Raw genomic sequence first — 22,547 nt, 5'->3', positions numbered from 1 at the left:
TTGGAAAGACTTTAAAAGAAGTCTAAAACATAAGAAAGAGGAAATATCTCTTGAGGCTTTGGCAAATCATCTTCATATTGAAGAATAATATCGAAAATAAGATTAGAACCTAAATTCTAAAAATGCCAAAGTGCATGTTACGGAGGAAGTACAGACTACTAAACCGTTCAAACAGACTGATAGAGCACCTAAGTTCAAAAAGAAACAAAAGGGCTCAAGCTGTCATTGTAGAAAGCCAGGACATTTCAAGAATGATAATACATGGCACAAGATATTTGAAATTATCTTCTAAGGCTGATAATAACGAAAAGTTCGTTGCAATGATATTTGAAATTAATATGGCACAAGATGATAATACATGGTGGATTGATACCGGAGCAACCAAACAAGTGTGTAAAGACAAAAGCATGTTTACAAAGTTCACACAATGTGAAAATGACAATGTCTTGTACATGAGAAATTCTTCCACCGCAGCAATCAAAGGCAAAGGGTCTGTTGAACTACAATTCACTTCTGGAAAGGTTTTAACCTTAAATGATGTGTATTATGTACCAAAAGGTAGGAAGAATTTAGTGTCTGGAAGTCTATTGAATAAGTTTGGTTTCAAACTTATTTTTTAGGCAGATAAGTTTATTTTGTCTAAGGGAGGAATTTTTGTGAGGAAAGGGTATATGTATGAAAGTATGTTCAAACTCAATATTATTAATAAGAATAAAAATACTATTTTTGCTTATATGATTGAATCTTTTTGTTTGTGGCATTATAGATTAGGTCTTTGAATTATAGAAAATTGAATGACATGTATAAGTTAGATTTAATTTCTATTTTTAATAATAATATTGAAAAATACAATACATGTATGTTGACTAAAATTACAAGAAACCTTTTCCCTAAGGTTAAAAGGAAAACAAAATTGCTTGATTTGATACATAGTGATTTATGTGACATGCATAATACTCCTACATTAGGTGGAAAGAAATATTTGTTGCTTTTATTGATGATTGTTCTAGATATTGTTATGTATATTTATTGCATTCAAAAGATGAAGCGTTTGATAAATTTAAAGTTTATAAATTTAAAGTTGAACTTTAGTGTGAATCATTTATCAAGTGCTTAAGATTGGATAGAGGTGGAGAATACTATAATCCAAGTTATTTTGAATCCACTGGAATTGTCCATCAAGTTTCAGCCCCTTACATACCACAACAAAATGGTGTAGCTGAAAGGAAAAATAGTCTTGACTGAAATGGTAAATTCAATGTTATCATATTCAGATTTTGGATAAAGTTTTTGGGGAGAAGCTATTCTAACAGCTTGTCATATATTGAATAGAGTTCTTAATAAGGAAACTAAAATAACCCCTATGAATAATAGAAGAAAAGGAAACCAAACCTTAATTATTTGAAGGTTTGGGGTTGTAGAGCTATTGTTAAAGTTCTAACACCTAAAAGTAAAAAGTTAGGTGAAAGAGAATTAAATGCATATTTATAGGTTATGCACATAATAGCAAGGTATATAGGTTCTTGGTAATTTAACCAAATGATTCAATTTTAATTAATACTATTATTGAATCAAGAGATGCTATTTTTTATAAAAATAGATTTAATTCTATATCAAGACAATTACAGCCACAACAATTGATTCATTCTTCAAGTGAGAATGAGATTCCATTGGAACAAATTGATAATAATAATGAATCTTGTAAAGAATTAAGAAGAAGTAAGAGGATTAAAAAGGTCAAAGATTTTGGACCAGATTTTATTATGTTTCTTGTAGAAGGAAAATGTGAAAGTATATGCAATAAGATACATTATTGTTATAATACGAAATCTGATCCTATTACATTTGAAGAGGCAATGAAATCTCAAGACTCTGCTTTTTGGAAAGAAGCACTAAATGATGAGATGAATTCAATAATGGAAAATCAAACTTGGATCTTAGTTGATCTTCCACCAGGTTCCAAACCAATAGGTTGTAAATGGATCCTCAAAAAGAAAATAAAGGTCGATGGAACCATTGATAAATTTAAAGCAAGGTTGGTAGCCAAAGGTTTTACACAAAAACAAGGTATTGATTACTTTGATAACTATGCTCCAGTAGCAAGAATGATTACAATTAGACTTTTAATATCACTTACCTTTATATATAATTTGGTTGTTCACCAAATGGATGTTAAAACTGTATTTTTAAATGGTGAATTGGAAGAGGAAGTGTACATGGAGCAACTGAAAGGATTTGTTATTCCAGGACATGAGCATAAGGTATGTAAGCTTGTTAAATCTTTATATGGACTTAAACAAGTACCAAAATAATGGCACCAAAAGTTTGACAAGGTTGCTTTAGCTAATGGCTATAAAATGAATGAATCTGATAAGTGCATATATATAAAATTTGAAAATAGAAAAGGTGTCATAATTTGCTTATATGTAGATGACATGCTCATTTTTTACACGGATTTGGAACAAATAGAAAACACAAAGAAATTCTTGTCAAACAACTTTGCTATGAAGGATATGAGTGTAGCAGATGTTATTCTTGAGATTAAAATAACCCGAGATGAAAGTAATATAGTTTTATCACAATCACATTATATTGAAAATGTGCTTAAAAAGTTTGATCTTTTCAACTGTATACCAACATCTACAACCATGGATCCTCAAATAAAATTAGTATTTAATATTGGTAGGAAAATTGATCAATTGAAATATGCAAGTCTAATTGGTAGTCTTATGTACGTGATGACTTGTACAAGACCAGATATTACATATGCTACTGGAAAATTGAGTAGGTACACAAGTAATCCAAGTAGTTTGCATTGGCAAGATTTGAATAGAGTACTTAGGTACTTAAAGAAAACTATTATCTATGGATTGTGTTATAATGGATATCTTCCAGTTTTAGAAGGGTATTCGGCTGCTAGTTAGATTACAAGTTTAGAAGATCATGCATGTACTAGTGGATGGAACTTCATTCTTGGTGGATGAGCCACTTCTTGGGGTTCCAAGAAACAAACATGTATTACTGATTCCACCATGGCAGCAGAATTTATTGCATTAGCCACTGCATCTAAAGAAGCATAATGGTTAACAAATTTGTTTTATGATGTACCTTTATGGCCTAAGCCAATTTTACCTATTTCTATCTGTTGTGATAGTGAGGCTACTCTAGCAAAGACATATAGCCAAGTATATAATAGAAAGTCTAGACACATTGGATTAAGACATAGTTATGTCCGACAATTAATCTTTGATGGAGTGATCACTATTAATTATGTGAGATCAAGTGAAAATTTGGCGGATCCTTTAACAAAAAGTATTGCTAGAGATGCAGTAAAAAGGACCTCAAAAGGGATAGGACTTAAGCCCATTAATTAGAGTCACCCATGATGGAAACTCGACTCAATGCTTGGTATAACGTCAAGTCTTGAGTTCAATGAGATAAAGTACATCATTAGTATGTAACTGTTAGCACTATAAAAAAATTCATCCTAAGATTAAAGTGTTAGGTACCCGTAATGATAAGGGAAGGATAAGTAATGTACTCTTAATGTAACACCCCTTACCCAATACCGTTTCCGGAGTCGAGCATGAGGCGTTACTTGACTTAACTTAAAAGTTCGGGGCATAAAAATTTACTTTCAAATTTAATTTCAGCATTCATAATAAAGTTGTCCACCTGCGCAGCAGTCACTAAAATAATTATAATTCAAGATACGAAAATCAAAATTTAGATCCGTAAATTTTCCCTGAAACTAGACTCATATATATATTCACCATAAAATTTTCAAAATTTTTGGTTTAGCAAATTAGTACAGTTTATTAGTTGAAGTCTCCCCTGTTTCACTGATTGACTGTCCTGACCACTCATCACTTAAATTTAATTATCTCTTATTACAGACTTCATATGGTGCTTAAACTTATTTATAATGAAAATAGACTCATTAAGAAATCTATAAATATAAATTATAACTCATAATTCCTTCTGTACAATTTTTAATGAATTTTTAAAGTCAGAACAGGGGACTTCAAAAACATTCTTGCCCTGTTTCACTAAAATTCAAATATCTAAAAGTATATAATTCTTTTGCTTACTCTACTTCTTTCATGTGAAAGTAGACTCATTCAGCTTTAATTTCATATCTCACTCAACTTCTAATTCTATTTACACTATTTTTAGTGATTTTTCAAAGTTACATCAATGCTGCTGTCCAAAAACTATTCCATTGAATTTAAAAAAAAAAATCAATATAACCCCTTTATAATTACCTAACCTTCCCTGCAAATTTCAAATCGCAACCAAATTCAGTATTTCAACTACTTCACTTGAATACTAATGAAGTTCAACCAATCAACCATTTCTGACTAAAAACATGTATTTTTCAATATCTAACACAACCATCACCTTCAAATTTACTTTGCATATTTAGTCATTCATTCTATTACTTTTTACTTCAATTTCCTATACATGCCATATAAATCAAAAAAGTTATTTAACAAAATCTACCGGAGTATATCTGGATAGTGTGATTCTCGATGTAGATCCGATCCTCCGAATGTATAAATACGTTAATCTACAAAAACAATAAACACACACATGTAAGCTTATAGAAAAGCTTAGTAAGTTCATAGGCATAAAACATAAATCTTACCAAACATTTGTACACTTATACTATATACACCATTACTAAGTTTACCTGTCAACCACAATCTTTGGTGAGTTCCTTGGTATAAACTCACTACTACTTATTCTTTTACCATAATTCCTTTGGGCCCATTTGTCACTTACCATCCGTGATCAAAATTAAGGAACGGTTACGGAAAATTGAGTACTTCACTTTCACTTTGCCATAGTATAACTATGGTCTTACGTATGATCACTTATCATTTGTCCCTGATCAGATAAGTGTAGTTAAGCTACCACTTATCACTTTGTCACTTGATCAGATAAGTATAGCACTTATCACTTTTTCACTTGATCAGATAAGTAAAACACTTATCACTTTTTCACTTGATCAGATAAGTATAACACTTATCAGTTTTTCACTTTATCAGATAAGTGTAGCTAAAACTATCACTCATCACTTTGTCACTTGATCAGATAAGTGTAGCACTTATCACTTTTTCACTTGATCAGATAAGTGTAGCTAAAGCTACCACTTATCACTTTGTCTCTTGATCAGAAGTACTCAAATCCGGCGTTCCGCTTAATTTGATCATTTATTCGATTTTCGCATTTTTATTTTACTCTCATTTCAACACTAAATACATTTCATCATACATTATATAATTCATAAAATTAACATTTAATCATTAAATTTCAGCCATATGAGTTACCTGGGTCGATTTGCAAAATTTGTAAAAGTTCAGGGACTAATCAACTACTTTTTCTTTTTCTCGGCTTGCTTCGGGTTCTCGATCTAAAATACAAATTTATTCATTCATCAGCATATAATTCGATTCTAATTCATTTCACAGTTTCTGCCCTTAAATTCTCGAAATTACACTTTTACCCAAACTTTACAGTTTTTACAATTTGGTCCCTACTCAATTAACCCCTCAATTGATCTAATTTTTCTCAATTAACACCTTTTCCAACTATTTTAGACTACTACATAGCCTTTCATATTCAAAACCGCAACACCAAACCCTAATTCCCAACTTTTTCACAATTAGGTCCCTAAAATCAATTTCTATCAAAATTACTTTAATAGAATCATCATATAACAAAATCAAAGCTTTAATTACATGTTTATTCATCATAAAAATTCAGTAATCATCAATGGTAACTTTCAAAATCAGTCATAAGATCAATAACTAATGAAACAATTAGTTGGACCTAATTGTAAAAGTATCAAAACCACAAAAATTAGAAGAAATAATCAAGAATTAAACTTACATGCTTCAAATATATGAAAAACCAGCTTGGAGGGACTCTTCAATGGTGTTTTTTGGCTGATAATTATGAAGAATTGCCTAGAAACTCTTTTAATTGAGATTTTTATTTGTTAACTTTTACAAAATTTCCAATTTTACCCTTATTACATCACTTTTCCAGATTGTTCTTGCCCAACCGTCCAGCCCATATAGTTTGGGCCTAATTTCCTTTTAAATCCCTCATTTTTAATCATTTAAGCTATTTAATCACAATTTAACAAATTTTACACTATTTTCAATTTAGTCTTTTTTAGTTAATTGACTATCCAAACGTTAAAATTTTCTAACGAAACTTTAATACCAACTCAATGACACTCTAAAAATATTTCTAAAAATACATATGGCTCGGTTTAAAATCTTCAAGGTCTCGATACCTCATTTTTTATTTTAATTATTTTAATATTTATTCCTTGTACACTATTCACAATTTCAAAAATTTTTCCCAACTTCACATTTACTTATTCTCACTAAATTAATAATATTTTCTACTCATGTGTCAGATTTAGTGATCTCGGATCACCATTCCGACACCACTGAAAATTCAGGCCATTACACTTAATGAACCCATAACATAAATATGTTAGAGTGTTATAATTAAAGAACACTCTTGATGGGATCTACCTATGTGAGTGGAAGTGTGGTCGCTTCTAGGAGCTCAAGGGCTTGGCTCTGACAGCACTCATGAAAAGAGGACATAGACACATGGTCATAATAGTGCCCCTAGATGCTATGCATTGACCGATGTTGAAATCATTGTGTGCGATGTGTTCGGTTAATCAAATGGAATAGTTGGTTCAAAGCTTAGTCTACCATAAAATTTCGATTTACTTTAACATGTTTTCACTAAGTGAATGTTCAATCGTAAGATACCTTCATTTATTCAAATTGATTTCCAAGAATATCAAAATCCAAAATATTTTGAAACTGATGGGAGATTGTTGGAACATTTTCATATATTTATAGTGTTTCAATAACTATAAATGAATGAGTGTAATTAATCAAAATTTATATTATTTGATTTTTTGAAAAAAAATTATAACTATTTAAATTATATTATTTGAATAGTTATAATATTAAATGAATAATTATGTATTTATTTTAAAGACATTATTATTTAGAAAGACAACTATTGATGAAATATGTCTCTATGAAGAGACATGAAAATTCCTATAAATAGGAATGATATTTCATTTGGAAAACACACCAACAAATTTTAATATTATTTCTTTCCTTCTTTCATTTTCTAATATTGTTAGATTATTTTATAAAGTATTACTGCAGAAATCTTTTATAGAAATTGAGTTTTTTGTCATACATTGCTCAGTGTGCAGTGGACTATTCTCGTCAATACAAAACGCAAATAGTCATTGACTTCATTGTATCCTCGAGGGTAATTTTCTTGGAACTCATTTGCACACTAAAAATATGTGGGGGCGAATATAACCTTAAAGATAGTGACTTGATACACGCCTTGGAGCCTTGTCCTATTTCTTCTTTTTCTGTTCGAGTTATGTTTGTGTGTTCGAGATTTTCTTCACCGGCAATTTGTACTAACATAAAGGTAGGGCGTAGGTATTTTGTTGCAACATTTGAAGCCAAAGGGTTATTTGAGGAAAGTGTTTATTCTACATCATCTACTATTGCATGTTGTGGTGCTTGTAGTTGATTTTTGAGAACTTCCATTTTATTTTCAAATGATGTAGGCAATGTTTGTGGTAAAATTGGAGGATTATCCATGAGACTCTCTTGGTGATGGCTAAGACATGATGAGTTTGTTTCTTTATTTGTTTGGCGTGTTTGATTTTGGGGAGACCTAGAGTGGCTTTCAATTCTTGCACAAGTGTTTTGTTGGTTGATTTTGTTCCTGTTGTCATTGCAGTTGTTTTTGCATCATTTTCATTTGCTCTTGGAACTCGAAAAGTTGTTGTATAAATTAGGTTGGGTGTGGTATGATCATTAAACATAAGGTAAGGTTGAATTTTTGGTGGTGGTAGGTAGGATATTTGGGAAGGGGTCGTAGTATTTCCTCTAGATATGGTATTTTTCTAATCTTATGGATGTGATGGATTGTAATGTTAGTGGTTAGTTGGGGGATAGTTATTAGCTATGGGTTTCTTGGTTTAGGGATTGATAGTTAGGGATAGTTTCATTAGGATCAGCCATTTAATTCGAAGATTTGAACGTCATGGGAGTAAACACACCAATTGTTGGTGCAGGATTGAAGAAAATGAAAAACAAATCTGAGAAAATAAATGTCGAAGGAAGTTCAGACGGAATTTGATGTACAAAGAAGCGAAAAGTAGAGAAAAAGAGCATTTCCCTTTCTCCTAATAAGTAGGAGCATATATATATTCCTTGAATCATTATTTCTCTATCAATACTCGAGAGACGAGTCATAAGTATGTGTATTGAGATTTGGCTCCTAAATCACGTGTTTCTTCTCAAGACTTCCTTACTTTATATGATAATAGATTAATGTACTTTACAAGTGGAAAATATACATGACGAAATTTACATTGTTAATGAGATGACAGACCTTAGAGGAATGAAGGTCTGGCGCGGTTCCATTAAAGCGAGACGAAGCGGGATCTGTATTCACTTTGTGTGTGTGTAAGGTAAGGTTTCTTATATAAAATATAAATTATTGATGTTGAAAGCTGTACTTAGTTCCAATAAAGGGGTATTTCTCTGTGGTCAAATTCAGTAGGTGTTTCCTAGCATATCGCCATACAAGCCAATATTCTCCTCCTTTCTTTGAGGAACCCTACAAGAGGTTTAAGGGTACCAGTTTCAGTATGAAGAGAAAAAGGCTTAAATGATTTTACCCTCAGAAATCAAACTAAACTTTATCTATTGAGAGTAATCATAAGGATTAAGACCTCAAGAAAGTCGTATAGAAAATCAGCACAACTGTTTGCACAAGCTCTTCGAACACACTCATTCATCCAGATCTCCACTGTACCATATTTTATAGCTTTTTTCACCACCAAGTCACCCTCTTTCTGACAATGAACAAAACCCTTAAATTTGTTAACTATTGACATCCCATTTTCAGTTCCACTATTTCAAACATGCAAAGAGCCTATTCAATTGCCTCTAAGTAGTGGCCATGCAAGCCTAAGTAAACATACACCAATTCCTTTTGTTTGCAAAATCAAATATCTGAAAGTACTTTCTAATTAACGCAACCAAATTCAACAGCTTAACATCCCAATTCAGATAGTAGATTGATAATTAATTGTCACGTGCAAGTAAAGATAAAGGAATTATGAAAGGAACACAGTTGTTTATACAGTGGATTTCTCAAACACGCAGCCTAACCTTTGAATTAGGCTTCTTATTAGCAAATGAAACTTTATAGACGACACCAAAAGCACCCTCGCCCAGCTTCTTTCCCAAAACAAAATCATCCTGCAAAACCAGAAACAACGCTTTTTAACCATAAAACAAATCCTCATTGAGAAATATGAACCCCCAAAAACTAGATATGAATTCACTCACCTTCTTGAAAGTTGGTCTAAACAACCTCTCAAGGAAAGCAAGAACAAAAATGTCGAAAAACCCAGGAGCGACACCTAGAGTGGCCCAGAGATAAGACAGAGCACCCACAGCCAAAATAGCACCCAGCACGGTTAGGGTTAGCCCATCGGGCTTGGGCAAAGTGCTTCTATATATGATATCACCACACTCTATGACGGTGCATGGCAACCCCACCCCCACTCCCACAAAGAGATCACGAACTGCATCAATGAGTTGAGCTTTCAAGGACAAAACTCCAGGCGTTTTAGGAATTGAGAGGCTGGCTTTGGAAGAGAGCTTGAGTTTGAACTTGGTGCCAAGAAATGGAGATGGGTGTTTTATTAGTTACTGGGAGTTGCAAGGATTGATAAGGCCGATGGAAGCTCAACCGGATGCAACCGTGGCCATGCCTATAGAAGAGAGAGAAGTAGGCTAATTTGGGAAGCCTTACTGAAAGAGACACTGCAGTTTACTTGAATCGGCTTCAAATTTAGACCACTAGTTGCTTTGTCTTTTAGTTTACGATTTTTTTTTTATATTTGATTTCAATTTTGGGCTTGTTCTTCTTACAGTGACCAAAAAGAAAACATTTTTTTTCAAATATAGATAGCAAAGCACTTCGTAATGCTGTGCTATATTCAACTATCTTCAACCGACAATCATCGTTCAAGATAAGAAACTAATAGAAATTATTATCAGGTATGATAAAAAGCAGAGAATCACTACAGATAATAGTTTTCTTTTGCATCAAAGCATAGCAACCACGAACTTGATATTATCATAACTTCAGTTCCTTGTCTACCATAAAATTCAAAGATATGGAGAAAAATAATGACAAGATTAATCATAGAACCACGGGGTGCATTATGCTCAACCATAATAAAAATTTTCTTTAATAATACAGCAACGAACTGAGAGGATAAAGAAAAGGACATTTCCTACCATATAAATTCCAAAGGGAAAACTATTCCTAATAACTTTAGCGACAAATAAAGATTCTCCATGTTAAGTGCATATAAGCAATGATTATTACTTCTTCTTCTTTTTTAGGTTATTTTCCATGATTACAATGGTTCAAAGAATTCAGAAATAAACCTTCCTCAACGAAACATTAATGCCCAATCTTCACCTCCCTTTTCTCTCTCCATTAAACCCTCAAACCCCAACACTAAAATCCCCCAATTCACCCCATTAGCTTCCATTACAGCACCCTGCAACAACCCCCAAACCCAAACTCAGTTCCCACGCAACGATTCAACTCGAACCCTCAAAACCCTTTTTGAAGCAAGTTCCATGTTTGCTGGAAACAAAACCTATCCTCATTCTCTATAAACCCAAAATGCCACTTTTCCAAACATATATTGAAAAGGGTTTTGATTAAACAAAAAGAAAAAATAGAGAAGCTTTTGATTAAAAATTTGAAAAAATTTTAGATTTAAAAATCTGAGAAAAAGATAAACGAAAGATATTTGAAAAGTCTGAGGAAGGAAGGAGATGAGGTTGGAGAAGAAAAAAAACCGTTGATTGTCACTGCCAAATAGGACGCCACGTGCCAAAAAAAGTTCAAGTGCCAGTCTAGTATAAAAAAGCCTTAAGTACCAATATGAGAAAAGTGGTTAAATTTAGGGACCAATTTTATATTTAACCCTTTACTATTGTATTACTTCTGGGTTTTTCGACCCCATCAGTCTCTCTTTATGGTTCAAAGTACGGGCTGAAACTGTCCAGACAGAGTTATAATAAAAAAGAAATCCAAAAACCTCAATGCTTGTTGAAACCCGACCGGCATACCGATCCGGAGAAAGGAGTAGAATCGATCTGAATCGTGAATCGTGACCGGACAAACCAGTAAAAAACCGGTTCATTTTGGCTAAACTTTTCTGGCCCAAAAAAAATCCAATCCCACAAGCCGATTCAAATCACTTAAAAACCGACATGAACCAGAAACCGAAAATTGAACAAAAAAAAAGGTAGTAAAATGGAAAAGGTGAAAAATATGTTCTTAGTTTTGATCATGAAGGAGAAGGAACTAGCCTGATGGAAGACAAAATGTTACTTTCTTGGCTCACTATACCTTGCATGAAATCCTCGTATCCAACAAAGAGGGCACTCAATGTTGTTTCATCTGGGCAAACAACAAAATTCTTGATAAAAAGAAGCAAGCTTCTGCTATGAAGCTTCAAAGACACGGCATTAAACAAGCTTCAGCTAACAAGCTTGCAACTTCACTAGCAAGAAGTGAAGCTTGCAACTAAAGGGTTCTTTTTTATCTGGTGAAACTGATAAGAGGAGGCCTTTTGTTACCTTTCATAAAAAAGGTTTGAAACATTAAAAATAAAAACAAATAAAGCTGATTTATGTTTATGAGAGACTCGTGTAATTAGAACAATAATAATAATAATTTTTTTTTAAAAATTGAAATAACGTGAGGTATCCTCATCCGTTTTACAATTTGAGCATAGTTATTTTCGAGCCGAGCTGGTATTTAAGTAATGCCTTCCAAACAATGTTGACTTCAGGATTTAAGCATCGGAAAGAATAAAGTTGTTTGGCAGCTTTAATAAAAACTTTTGACAAAACTTTATGACTAACTTATTTCTTAAATAAGATCAAACGACTTTTCTATTTAATCTGTATATATCAACAAATTATAATTGAATTGATCGATCAATTGGTTCAGTCAAAAATTAAAAACTTAACCGATTCAACTTCAAGTCAGATTTTTAAAACAATACCAGACTACCTTGTCATCTCTCACTTACACAGCCACAAATTAAAGCTGATAGACTACTACTCTACAGTACACCAATAACTTGAAATTGAGTTCATTTAGTAGAGTATGTAGACATGGTTATATCTTGATTTGTTACAGGGAATAGCCTGCACATGTTATTCGGAAGCTTTTAACAAGATATGCCCATTACTACTTCTTTAAGTAAATTAAAGCTAAACGCGTGCTAAGAATGATCAGATGAAAAATAAAAGAGATGTTGACTAATTGAGATAAGAGTAAGTAAAGATAACAAGGTATGGGAATTGGATAGCTATGATAAACAATTGGTTGTGTAGAAGCCTTCCAGATTTTCAACCACCATCGACTCACTGTATGATGATTCTTCCCTCTCCCTTCTTACAATCAAGTTAGACCTAATGTTTCAATCACAAACAGGTCATTTGTTTGCTCTAAACAAATTTTTATATATTTCTTTAATCTTCGACTAAATTTGATGTTTATTAGACAAGTGTTACCAACTCTGTCCATAAAATCACAAATTTGAAATGGAATGTATCAATCATTTAAAACATCATTTTATCCAAGAACAAAAATCTACTGCGTTAAAAAATTACCACTTCGTATAATAACTGTATAAACTTGTTACATATACATTTTCACCCATTTTATTTTTAAAAACTATTAATTTTCCCTTGAGTCCAATTCTAGTAATAGCTAAATACGTAACAGATTGTAGATGAAGATGCCTAGTGGTTGGAAGTTCATGCAGGCCTGGGAGTGGGATTTAATACATGAACTATCTTATATACATGGTTTTACTAGCAAATGTAAGAGATTTTAGGGGGGAGGAATTTGCAATGGTTCACCAGGTGTGGGCTCTAAAGTCTTTGCATCCGGTAATTCCTTCGACAAAAGCTCCTGTATTTCAAATGGAAAAAACACTTGCCTCAGCCACTTGAATATCTACTACATAAAAATAACAATATTTACTGAGTGATACAAAATGGAAAATAAGTTGGACTAAGTCCTGAAGATGAACACCACAGGAGGTAGATATATGAGTTTAGGTCCCAATACGAGAAAAAGTGTTTGCCAATGACCCTAAAACCGTTTCTGGATGAATATATCAAATGGGCGCCAGCCAATGCAGATACCATGGTTCATTTTTTTTCAAGAAAGGGGAAGGGAATTGACCTTGAATGATTCAATTGTTCCTTCACCCTGGACTATGCTGGCAAGAAATCCTTTGCTATCAAGATCTCCATTTTTCATTGGCACAATGAACCTAGAAAAGAATCAAGGAAAGGTCATATGCATGGGAACAGTAAAACGCTGATTAGGCATAGATTCAAGGACTAGTTCAGGTAATGTACTTGGCATGGAGCAGTTTAGCTAATTGCACTGCATCTTCTTGTCCAGAAACCAGCGTAAAATTTGGAAGAAGCTGCTTGATCACTGGGGTGATAACAATGTCAGCATGCTCCTTCTCAAGAAAATCTTTATTGTATACGCAATGAGGCTCATAATAGAGAGTCAACTGGCCCTGTGGAGAAATGACTAGATACCTGAAACACATAATTCCAAGACATTCGGGAAAGAAACCTAATATGTGAAGATAGAACTCTAGAAGGGACATTGATAAGATACCAATGGTTAGATGCCAAGTCAAATTGACAAGTTGAAGCTTGGAAAGCTTTACCCATTCTCAGGTCGTTGCCATGGAGGACCCAGAACTGGCCCAGCAGTAGCTTGAATTCTGACTTTGGAACCATTCGCTGCTTCAACTTCCGACTCCTGACCAGGTTCTAGATATGTAACCTGAAAATTTCTAAAGCTAAGGTGAACTGGGTGTAAAATCATATGCTTGCAAATTAGTTTAGAACCAGGTGCTCTACTACAAAATAGCTTAATGAAATGACAAGCTCTGTCCTAACTTGTCTACATTTAACACTAGCATCTATTTATGATGATATATTCCACGAATGAAACCACAAAAATGCAGTGGAGACTGAAGTGCAAACAGATGCCTACAAAGAAGCAGCTCTGAAAACTAAATTAAACTTTTGAACTCACATTTCTGAAAAGAGGATCCAGCAAAGACTTGGCATTTGGAGTAGCAATGACTCTGAGATTTGGGGACATCTCGGAGAGCGGTTTTAAGGTTTTTAAATGGCAGTGATCATCAAGACTTTGTGTTATGAGTAAGCAATCAACTTGAGGAAGGTCAGTAAGCTGCACAAACAAAATTAGATTCCAATTATAACAAACACACATAGAGTAGAACGCCAAAGATGATTAACCACAAATAAATAAATAAATAAGTCCTACAAAGATCAGAAACATGGATACTAAAGAAGAAGAAAAAACCTCGAAATTCTTCAAAAATTTCTTGGCAGCATCATAGAGCCATGGAATACCAAAATCCAAGTTACCCACCAATATTGGATCAACCAAAACTCTCACCCCACTTATATCCCACAGCCAACTATTCCCCTATACACCAATAATTTAAACCATGTTGTCAACAACTCTTTTTTCAAAAAAAAAAAAGTTTCAATATAACTGAATTTACAATAATAATAATAATAAAACCCACCTCTAGGTAAGTGAGGTTGAATACATCAGTCCCAGAAGAGCTTGACCCAACTGCACTTTCTTCAGAAACAACAGCAGAAGCCACCTTATCCCACCTGTAAAACCAACCCAAATCGAAAATTAATTAAAAAAGAAAGCATGCACTTAACCAAACAGAAAGAATGACACTTCTTGGTTGCAAGTTGATATATATACCTGCAAGTTGAGAGCTTTAATCTATCTGGATGAAAGCTAAATGGAGGTTGAAGCAGTGAGAAGAGACGGGTGGGTAAGAGTGCGGACAAGGGTGTGGGGTCTCTGTTTCTCCAGGCTTTGCAAGAAAAGGGAGCGGAATTGCAATAAACTGCCATGCCGATGCTGCTTTGCTTCTTCGGTGTAAAGCTTTGGCCAACTGGGTGTGGGATTTATTTAAGCCATTTGTAGCGTCATGGCCCTTCTTTAACCAATCCAGACACCTGCCTATCAAAGATAGGCTAATTTGGGAAGCCTCAGTGAAAGAGTAGAACCTAGAAAGTGAGGGAAAGCCATAATCGGCTTCAAATTTAGACCACTAGTTGCTTTGTTTTTTAGTTTATGGTCTTTTTTTCCTGGGCTTGTTCACGATTATTTCAGCTTTTTTTTTCCCTTTTTTGTGGAAGAGAGGGGGCTTAACAGGATTGAAGAGTCCATTGAACAAAAAGAAGTCCCGCGCACCACATATCATGCGCTGACAGAAATGATACGACCCAATCAGGCTCCTTTCTTTATGAACTTAAGTCATGGTCCAAAAGAGATGTTCACAGCATGGCTGAAACTGTCCAAACAAAGTTACAATAAAAGAAGAAGTCCAATAACCTGACAACTTTGAACTGCTTTGTCATCTCCCACTTACACAGCCCAATATTAGAGCTGATGGACTACTACAGCAACCACATGAAATGGAGTTCATTTAGCAGAAACAGGTGAGTATGTAGACATGATTTGTCTCTTAATTTGTTGCAGGGAATGGGCCTGCCTATGTTCTTCAGAAGATGCCCATTTTCCGCTAATGTTTTGTCATAAAACGTTTTCGAGTGGCTTGAGCAGTGCTGTCATACATTCCTATAATTTAAATTAATCAGCATTTCCGGACTATTCATTGTGCATGATGAAACCACAAATCTGATTATCTGAAATTGCTAGGACTCTTCTGTTTTCATTGTAAACTTCAATTCCCACTTTAGTTTTAACGTTAAAAGACGTACAGGAATCATAATTAGCATCCTTCTCCAATTGAAAGGGAGAGTACAGTTTTGGATACCTGTCCACTAACCACCAAGAGGGCATAGAGAGGGGACCATGGATGCAATTATAGGGTATATACCATAAAAGATAATCAATTGCACTACTGCTTCATAAACAGAGAGTTCCCAAGCATTTGGCCGCTTTTCAACAATTTGAGCCAAATGGGGTCTTAGAAAGTCGCCTTCTCTGGTAAAATGCAATGTATCTCTCTTTTTTTGTCACTGATTAACAAATGGATAAGATCACCGATGTAGCATAAACCGTTGTGTGACATTTGGCCAGCATATATCATAAATCCACTCTTAAATCATGTAAATGACACCACTAATGTGTAGCAAGAGGTCCCAGGTTTGATATCAATGCCTGATCAACTTTTAGCTCATCCCTGTAACAATACTATCACTACAAGTACAAACCAGTAATATAAATTTAGCTCAGCTTTTAAGAGGTCCGAGGTGTAAAGAAATCCAATGGCAGTAGTAATGTTGTCACGTTCAAGATAAGACAGATAGATTAAGAGATAATTGAGGGAAGAGAATCTGCGATTGTTTCACATTTGATTGTCAGCCAAAAAAGTCAAACAAAACCCAAAAGCAAGCGATGGAGGACTTTGAGTTCCTTGGAATACTTTAAGGGGTAAATGGGCACCTTCTGCTTGTTAAGCGGGTATATATATATATCCATAAGCCAACTTGGTCGTCGTTTGTTGACTTACTGCGCTCTCTTTCTGAATATTGACAAGTCTAAGTCTGTCTTTCTTCCAATCTTGATTTTTAATTTTAAAATAAAGGTAGATCTACGTATGGTGCTTTCATGGATGGAGTTTGTGTTTAAAGGTCTTTGGTTATAATTAATTACATGAATAGAAATTCATAGTTTCACTCTATCAATTTCACATCACATAGAAAATGCAGCCATTGACCTCTACATACAAACCATTAAACCCCGTCGAGTTGACTATTGTTTATTGCAGAATTCTGAGTATTTATTTCGATTTAATGTTTCATTACCATAACATAGAGTATTATCAATAATGGTTAAAGTATAAGCTTAGGATGAGAATGGAGTGCCATCAACGTCTCACATTTGCATGGATCTATATCCATTATATGCTCTCCTCCACATTGCTCCATCCCACTTGTATATTACTAATGAAAATGTAATTTACTTATGAACACAATGTCAGTATGAAATGAATAGTCAATGAAGCTTTGGTAAGTCTTGAGTACCTAGGTAGGAGCAAGCATTACCACAACTTTCAGTTCCATCAGTCTAGTTTTGGTCTTAGATTTCAGCTTCCCAATCAAACTGCATGCACTTTGACCCATGACCTTCACAATAGTCGCTTTCTTAAGGAAATCAACTTAATAAATACCCAGAAATGAAGTCTTGCATTCTGCGATCTAACCTTCCCCAAAGGAATATATATATTTATTGTTTTCAATAATACTACCGTGAACCTGGAAACCAATTAACTTCATAGTTGACATATGATAATAATATTGTTGGTTTGTGCAAAGAAAATGGGTCCCCAACAGCTGTTAGGTAGCACATGTTTTTCCAAATTAAAAATTGCCCCCGTTTTGGAGGTATTTGACTATTAATACAGGTTTTAGACTTGTGACTTTTCTTCTCTAAACCTAAACCAATAAAAACAAACAAATTTATTTAGGTTTCAATCTTTTCTTTAAAACCATCAATTTCCACACACAAGTGGCTCGCCCTAATGAATGCAAGTGCCCAACAGGCACTCAACCCCTTTTTCTTTTCTTTAATTTAGATTCAAAAAATCACTTCTACAAAGGATAATTCCATCGACCCAACAATTATATCTACATCAATTTACCCTTTCTTTTTTTAAATGCAACGGAGGTAAACTAAAAAAGCAAGAGATGTTAGTCTACAGATGAGACACCCGTTTCGTGGATAAAAAAGTAAAAAGTTTTATTATTACTAATTTATCTGTGAAAAGACTAATTTCTTTTTTTCTTTATAAATGATAACTACTATGTTTTTATTTTTTTTTTTCATATTTCTATATAATCTTTAAATAAAATAAATAAAATTAACATGTCCAAATATCAAACTATATTCAATGGATTTATAAACAAGTTATTTATCACTAAACCAATCATTATTATTGAGTAAATTTTTTATATAAAATGTTTTTTCTCAAATCAACTTGACATTACATTTAATATTTTAATATGATAGATTTATATATTTAAATTTTATTTTTCTTACAATTAAATTTAATATAGTGCATATTGTATGTGTTATATTATTAATCAGCTTCAAATCATACGTTTTATGTTTGTGTATTATGTTTAAACACAACCTTATATTTTAAATATCTAGTTATCACATACATATGCATACGATAAGGGATGTATATGCTTAATATATACTAGTAATATGAAATTGATTTATATTATGTACTCAAAATATCTATGTTTTATTCAATCATATGATTTTTTTTAACGGAAATAAAAAAAAAAAAGGAAACAGTATAACTAAAATGGGATTTTGATGCATACGAATTTTTATTTTCGATTAAAAGATTTTCACGTATTCCTGTGTTTTAGATGCAATTTTTTAAGAAATAATTTATTATAGAATTGAGCTAAACTCTTTAAAAATGGATGATAAGAAAGGCAACCATCAAAGCATGGGGCGTCTCATTGTCCACATTGGACGATGAATATGAATGAGGACATTATTATGAGCATCGCCATCCCACTTGTTAATTCTTTACACCCTTATTGGCAAATGGCGATGGCCATAGGCAGCTCCACCATATCCTTGATTTATTTTTTGTGCCAATCTCATTTTTATTGACTAGTTAGTTCTAAGTCTTCTCTACTCTACCACGTTGATCCAATGTTTAAATTCCTTATATCTATATCCCAAATGCACTCATAGATTTAATTTTTGCTTACAAATTTAGGAACATTCATATATTATCATTTACTTGGTTGACCTCGACTTTTGCATCAAATCTTCTCTCCCATACAATAAAGTAAATTGCAATTAAAGGATATAAATAAATAATTCATACATAAAAATTTAAATTATGTGGCAATACTTTTTTTTTTTATACATAATACCCAATTTGTTGACAAGTAATTAAGTAGTGAAGCAAGTAGTAGTAAGAGACAGAGGATTGACGAAGAAAGATGAGAGCTTATCTGTAACAGAAAATACACACCCCAGAAACGACAAAAAGATTATTTTCAAATGACCAATTTGCGAATACCAAATGCCATCCAGCCAACCATTTTGTCCCCACCGGACTGTATTCAGTTTACGCAACATAATTTCATTTCATCTCTTTTATTTTTTCTTTCCCCCACTATTTTTATCCAATTAATTAGTATTTAAGCATGTGACTTAAATTTAGCAACCTCAACTTTTTTTTATTTTCAATTTTTGGCATCACATATATTCCCACTCTTTCTCTTCTTATGTAATTCACATGTGAATTCATCTTTTTTTTATTTATTATTATTTGCTGGCAACACTAAAAATAAATTTTAAAGAAAGGTTACTTCAATTGTTTTATCTTTAACGATGATTGATGGGAAAATCTAGAAAGTTAGCCACTTGATTTAGTCTAAATTAAATGGTCCCACATTCGGAGTGTTCTGAAAAATCCTGTATGTAGTTAATTTTGTTGTTCCTATTATTCCAAGTTATTTGGTCAATATCAACGAGACCCAGTTGATCTACTTTATCAGAGCCCAGCCAGCCTCAGTCATTGAACTCTAGAAGGTCGTTAAAATCAATTTTCTTCTCTCTTTTTCTCCTTTTCTTAGTGTAAATTCTAGCTTTTTTTATTTTTAATTTGATTTGAAACATTTTATATCAAGCTTTAATTTAATTTAAAATTAGACTCCTAAATAAAGAAAAAATTTATTACTAAATCAAGCGTAAAACATTAGCTAGTAGATTAAGACGAGTAATATTAGTCTACTTGACGAGGATAAAGCAATTCTAAATGGGAAGGAGAAACAGAGGCGCAAATGGAAAGAGAAAAGGCAACTGTGCTACTCCTTATCTCCCCCCAGTTCTCTTAACTTGTGAGCCAATGAGATGAGGGCAGAGCAAATGCCATACAGACAGGTGCCTTCCTGCTTGGTGGGACCCATTCTAACCCAATGATTTCCCCCCTTCCAATTAGTCAACAAAAGCAACTTCCGGGTACATGAAACAGTAACCCCCCTTCTTTACCACTACTTTCTTTCTTTCCATTTTATACTAACAACTATGTTGCCTTTGCCTCTCTGTCTCTTTGATTTTTTCTGCTTTCAACTTGTTTTACTCTCTTAATTAAGACTGCTGTCAGTCGTAGAATATTAGTATAGTTGACAATATTGTATGTACATAAATAGCTTTTCCTTGACCAAGATTTGCTGTTGGACACTTCCATTCAAAGTTAGGCATCCCTTAGTTTGGTTAGTTTATTAACCACTCCCATATTTTCCTTTTAACTTACCAAAATGTATGTATTATTTTTCCCATCCCATATTCCAGTTTTTCTCTCTACTAGCTAAATACACCTTTTATATTTAAAACTGAGGATGGTTTCTTTGATGATATTCTATAACCAAAATATTCCTAATGATACTCATAATTCATTGCCTTATTATATAACGAAACCAAATTAATTGTGTGGGTTACTTGTAGAGATGATAAAATCATGTGGGTTGACCCAAAAAGCTGGGTCGTTGTCCACGTCGGTAGAGGATGGAGCAACAGTCAATCATTTCATAATTCATCACTCGGTTTTTGTTTTTGTTTTTGTTTTCAGTTTATTTATTAAATAATAAGATGTAATTAAAAATATATTAAATTACGCTCCAAAATTTGAGAAGCAGTTGCGTGTGTGAACAGTGTGAAAGTTGGAATAGGGGATAAGAAATTAAACAAAAGTGGCATTGAGTCATGCGTGTATTTGACGAGGCAGAAAGTTCCATTACATCTCAAATCAAGATTTTGATTTTCTCCTTTCTCCTATACTTTTCCCTTTTCTTTTTAATAAAGAAAAAAGAAAGTTAAATTTTGCTTGTGAGTCTATTTTATATATTTTAACTTGGTTAATTTTAATTTTACATTTTTTGGGTTTATCAATTTTAACTAATTTATTTTTTAATTTAAAATTTTAACTTTAACTTAAATAATAGTTGTTAAAGTCATTTGATAAATTTTACCATCAACCCTTTAATTATGCATAAAGTTGTAGATTTACCTTTTGAGGTTCGTATATGTCCATTCCAACAATGTTATTTTTAGGATTCATACATAATTTCTCTCCCTGGACTGCATCAAACCCTTGTTAGTCATTTGGATCTATTGTGCCAATTACATTGACCAAATGCAACTCTAATTATAACTCAACTTACATTTGGCATGCGAATGTAACTTTAGGATAAGTTATTTTTAATATTTAATATTTTTTATTTTTAATGAGACATGTTGCACTAGTATAACATGTCAAACAAATTCCTTAAATCTTATAGGGCAGTTGCCCACTTTTTATGATAATATTAATAATTAGAGTTAATTTGTTATGACGTAGATTGAAATTGAAAAAGTAAATTTAGGATTGGGTTACTTTTAACGTGGCATTATCCGCCCAATATTCTTAGAACAAACTTATCTTTTTTGGTTCATTTTTATTTAATATGGCTGTGCTGTGCATATCTTCTCTTCTCCTTCTTCCATTGAATAATCAATAAAGTATGAGCGATGTATTATGAGATAACATCCATGAAATAATTTGCTATTAGTTAACGAAATTTATTAACCCACACCATTAGTCAAAAATAATTTACGCTTTTCAATTTTATTATAATATATGTTATGATATTTTTTCTTATCAAATTTAAACTTAAATATAACTTGAATTATCAACCTAGGACCCTTATATTAAAGGCTCGTGGGGGGCTCACGAGGAGCGCTTGCATGTCCCTAGGTATTCGCAAAGTTAAACGAATGAACTAACGAACACGTGTTAAGTTTAGAACAACAAACGTGCTGACATACATAAAACCTATCTAGGATGTCACTTCGATGAACAGTAACTATATCTTATAAATATCTGATTCTTCTCACCTTTAGGACACACAGTAAAAACATTCAACAGTATATATTTAAAAAAAATAAAAATAAACGTATATGTTAATTATAGATGATGAGAATTGAATTCTGGTATCATCAAATTGGTAAACACCATGAGATCATCAAACATCAAAAATACTAAAAGGCATATATACGTAGTCAAGTTCTTTTTTTTTTTTTTGTTTTAAATGGTTGGTATTATGTATGATTAACTTTTGTCATATACTAATTTGGATGCTAGCTTTGGGATCAATAGGCACTACAAAAAAGCATGCTTAACCAAAATTATCCTAAACCATACACATCCAAATTCAAGATTCCTCCACATAAATACATAATTATGATTTGGTACGTCAGAAATGGAAAATTTTGAAACTTTTATA

At 32.9% G+C, this 22,547-nt stretch overlaps 2 protein-coding genes across 2 annotated transcripts; both read right to left on the bottom strand.

Annotated features, from left to right (window-relative positions):
- Positions 1-8,315: 8,315 nt before the first annotated feature.
- Positions 8,316-9,797, bottom strand: LOC121224563 (serine/threonine-protein kinase STN7, chloroplastic-like; the record flags this gene model as incomplete). The annotated part of the gene is made up of 4 exons (XM_041108025.1): positions 8,316-8,697; positions 8,813-8,935; positions 9,255-9,344; positions 9,435-9,797. Coding segments are annotated over 4 exons (699 nt in total), but the record flags the coding sequence as incomplete, so codon positions are not given.
- Positions 9,798-12,784: 2,987 nt separating this feature from the next.
- Positions 12,785-15,624, bottom strand: LOC121224204 (uncharacterized). Its single transcript, XM_041107039.1, has 8 exons — positions 14,977-15,624; positions 14,783-14,876; positions 14,554-14,679; positions 14,260-14,418; positions 13,886-14,004; positions 13,560-13,751; positions 13,381-13,471; positions 12,785-13,104 (listed from the first exon to the last, which is right to left on the bottom strand). Exons 1-8 carry the CDS (start codon positions 15,129-15,131, stop codon positions 13,024-13,026), a joined length of 1,017 nt encoding a protein of 338 aa, XP_040962973.1. The 5' UTR covers positions 15,132-15,624; the 3' UTR covers positions 12,785-13,023.
- Between the last annotated feature and the right edge of the window lie 6,923 nt (positions 15,625-22,547).

This window comes from Gossypium hirsutum, chromosome D12, assembly GCF_007990345.1.
Source record: "Gossypium hirsutum isolate 1008001.06 chromosome D12, Gossypium_hirsutum_v2.1, whole genome shotgun sequence".
NCBI classification, from domain to species: domain Eukaryota; kingdom Viridiplantae; phylum Streptophyta; class Magnoliopsida; order Malvales; family Malvaceae; genus Gossypium; species Gossypium hirsutum.
The sequence above is the reverse complement of the archived record's forward strand: the minus strand, read 5'-3'. Positions and strand labels throughout refer to the sequence as shown.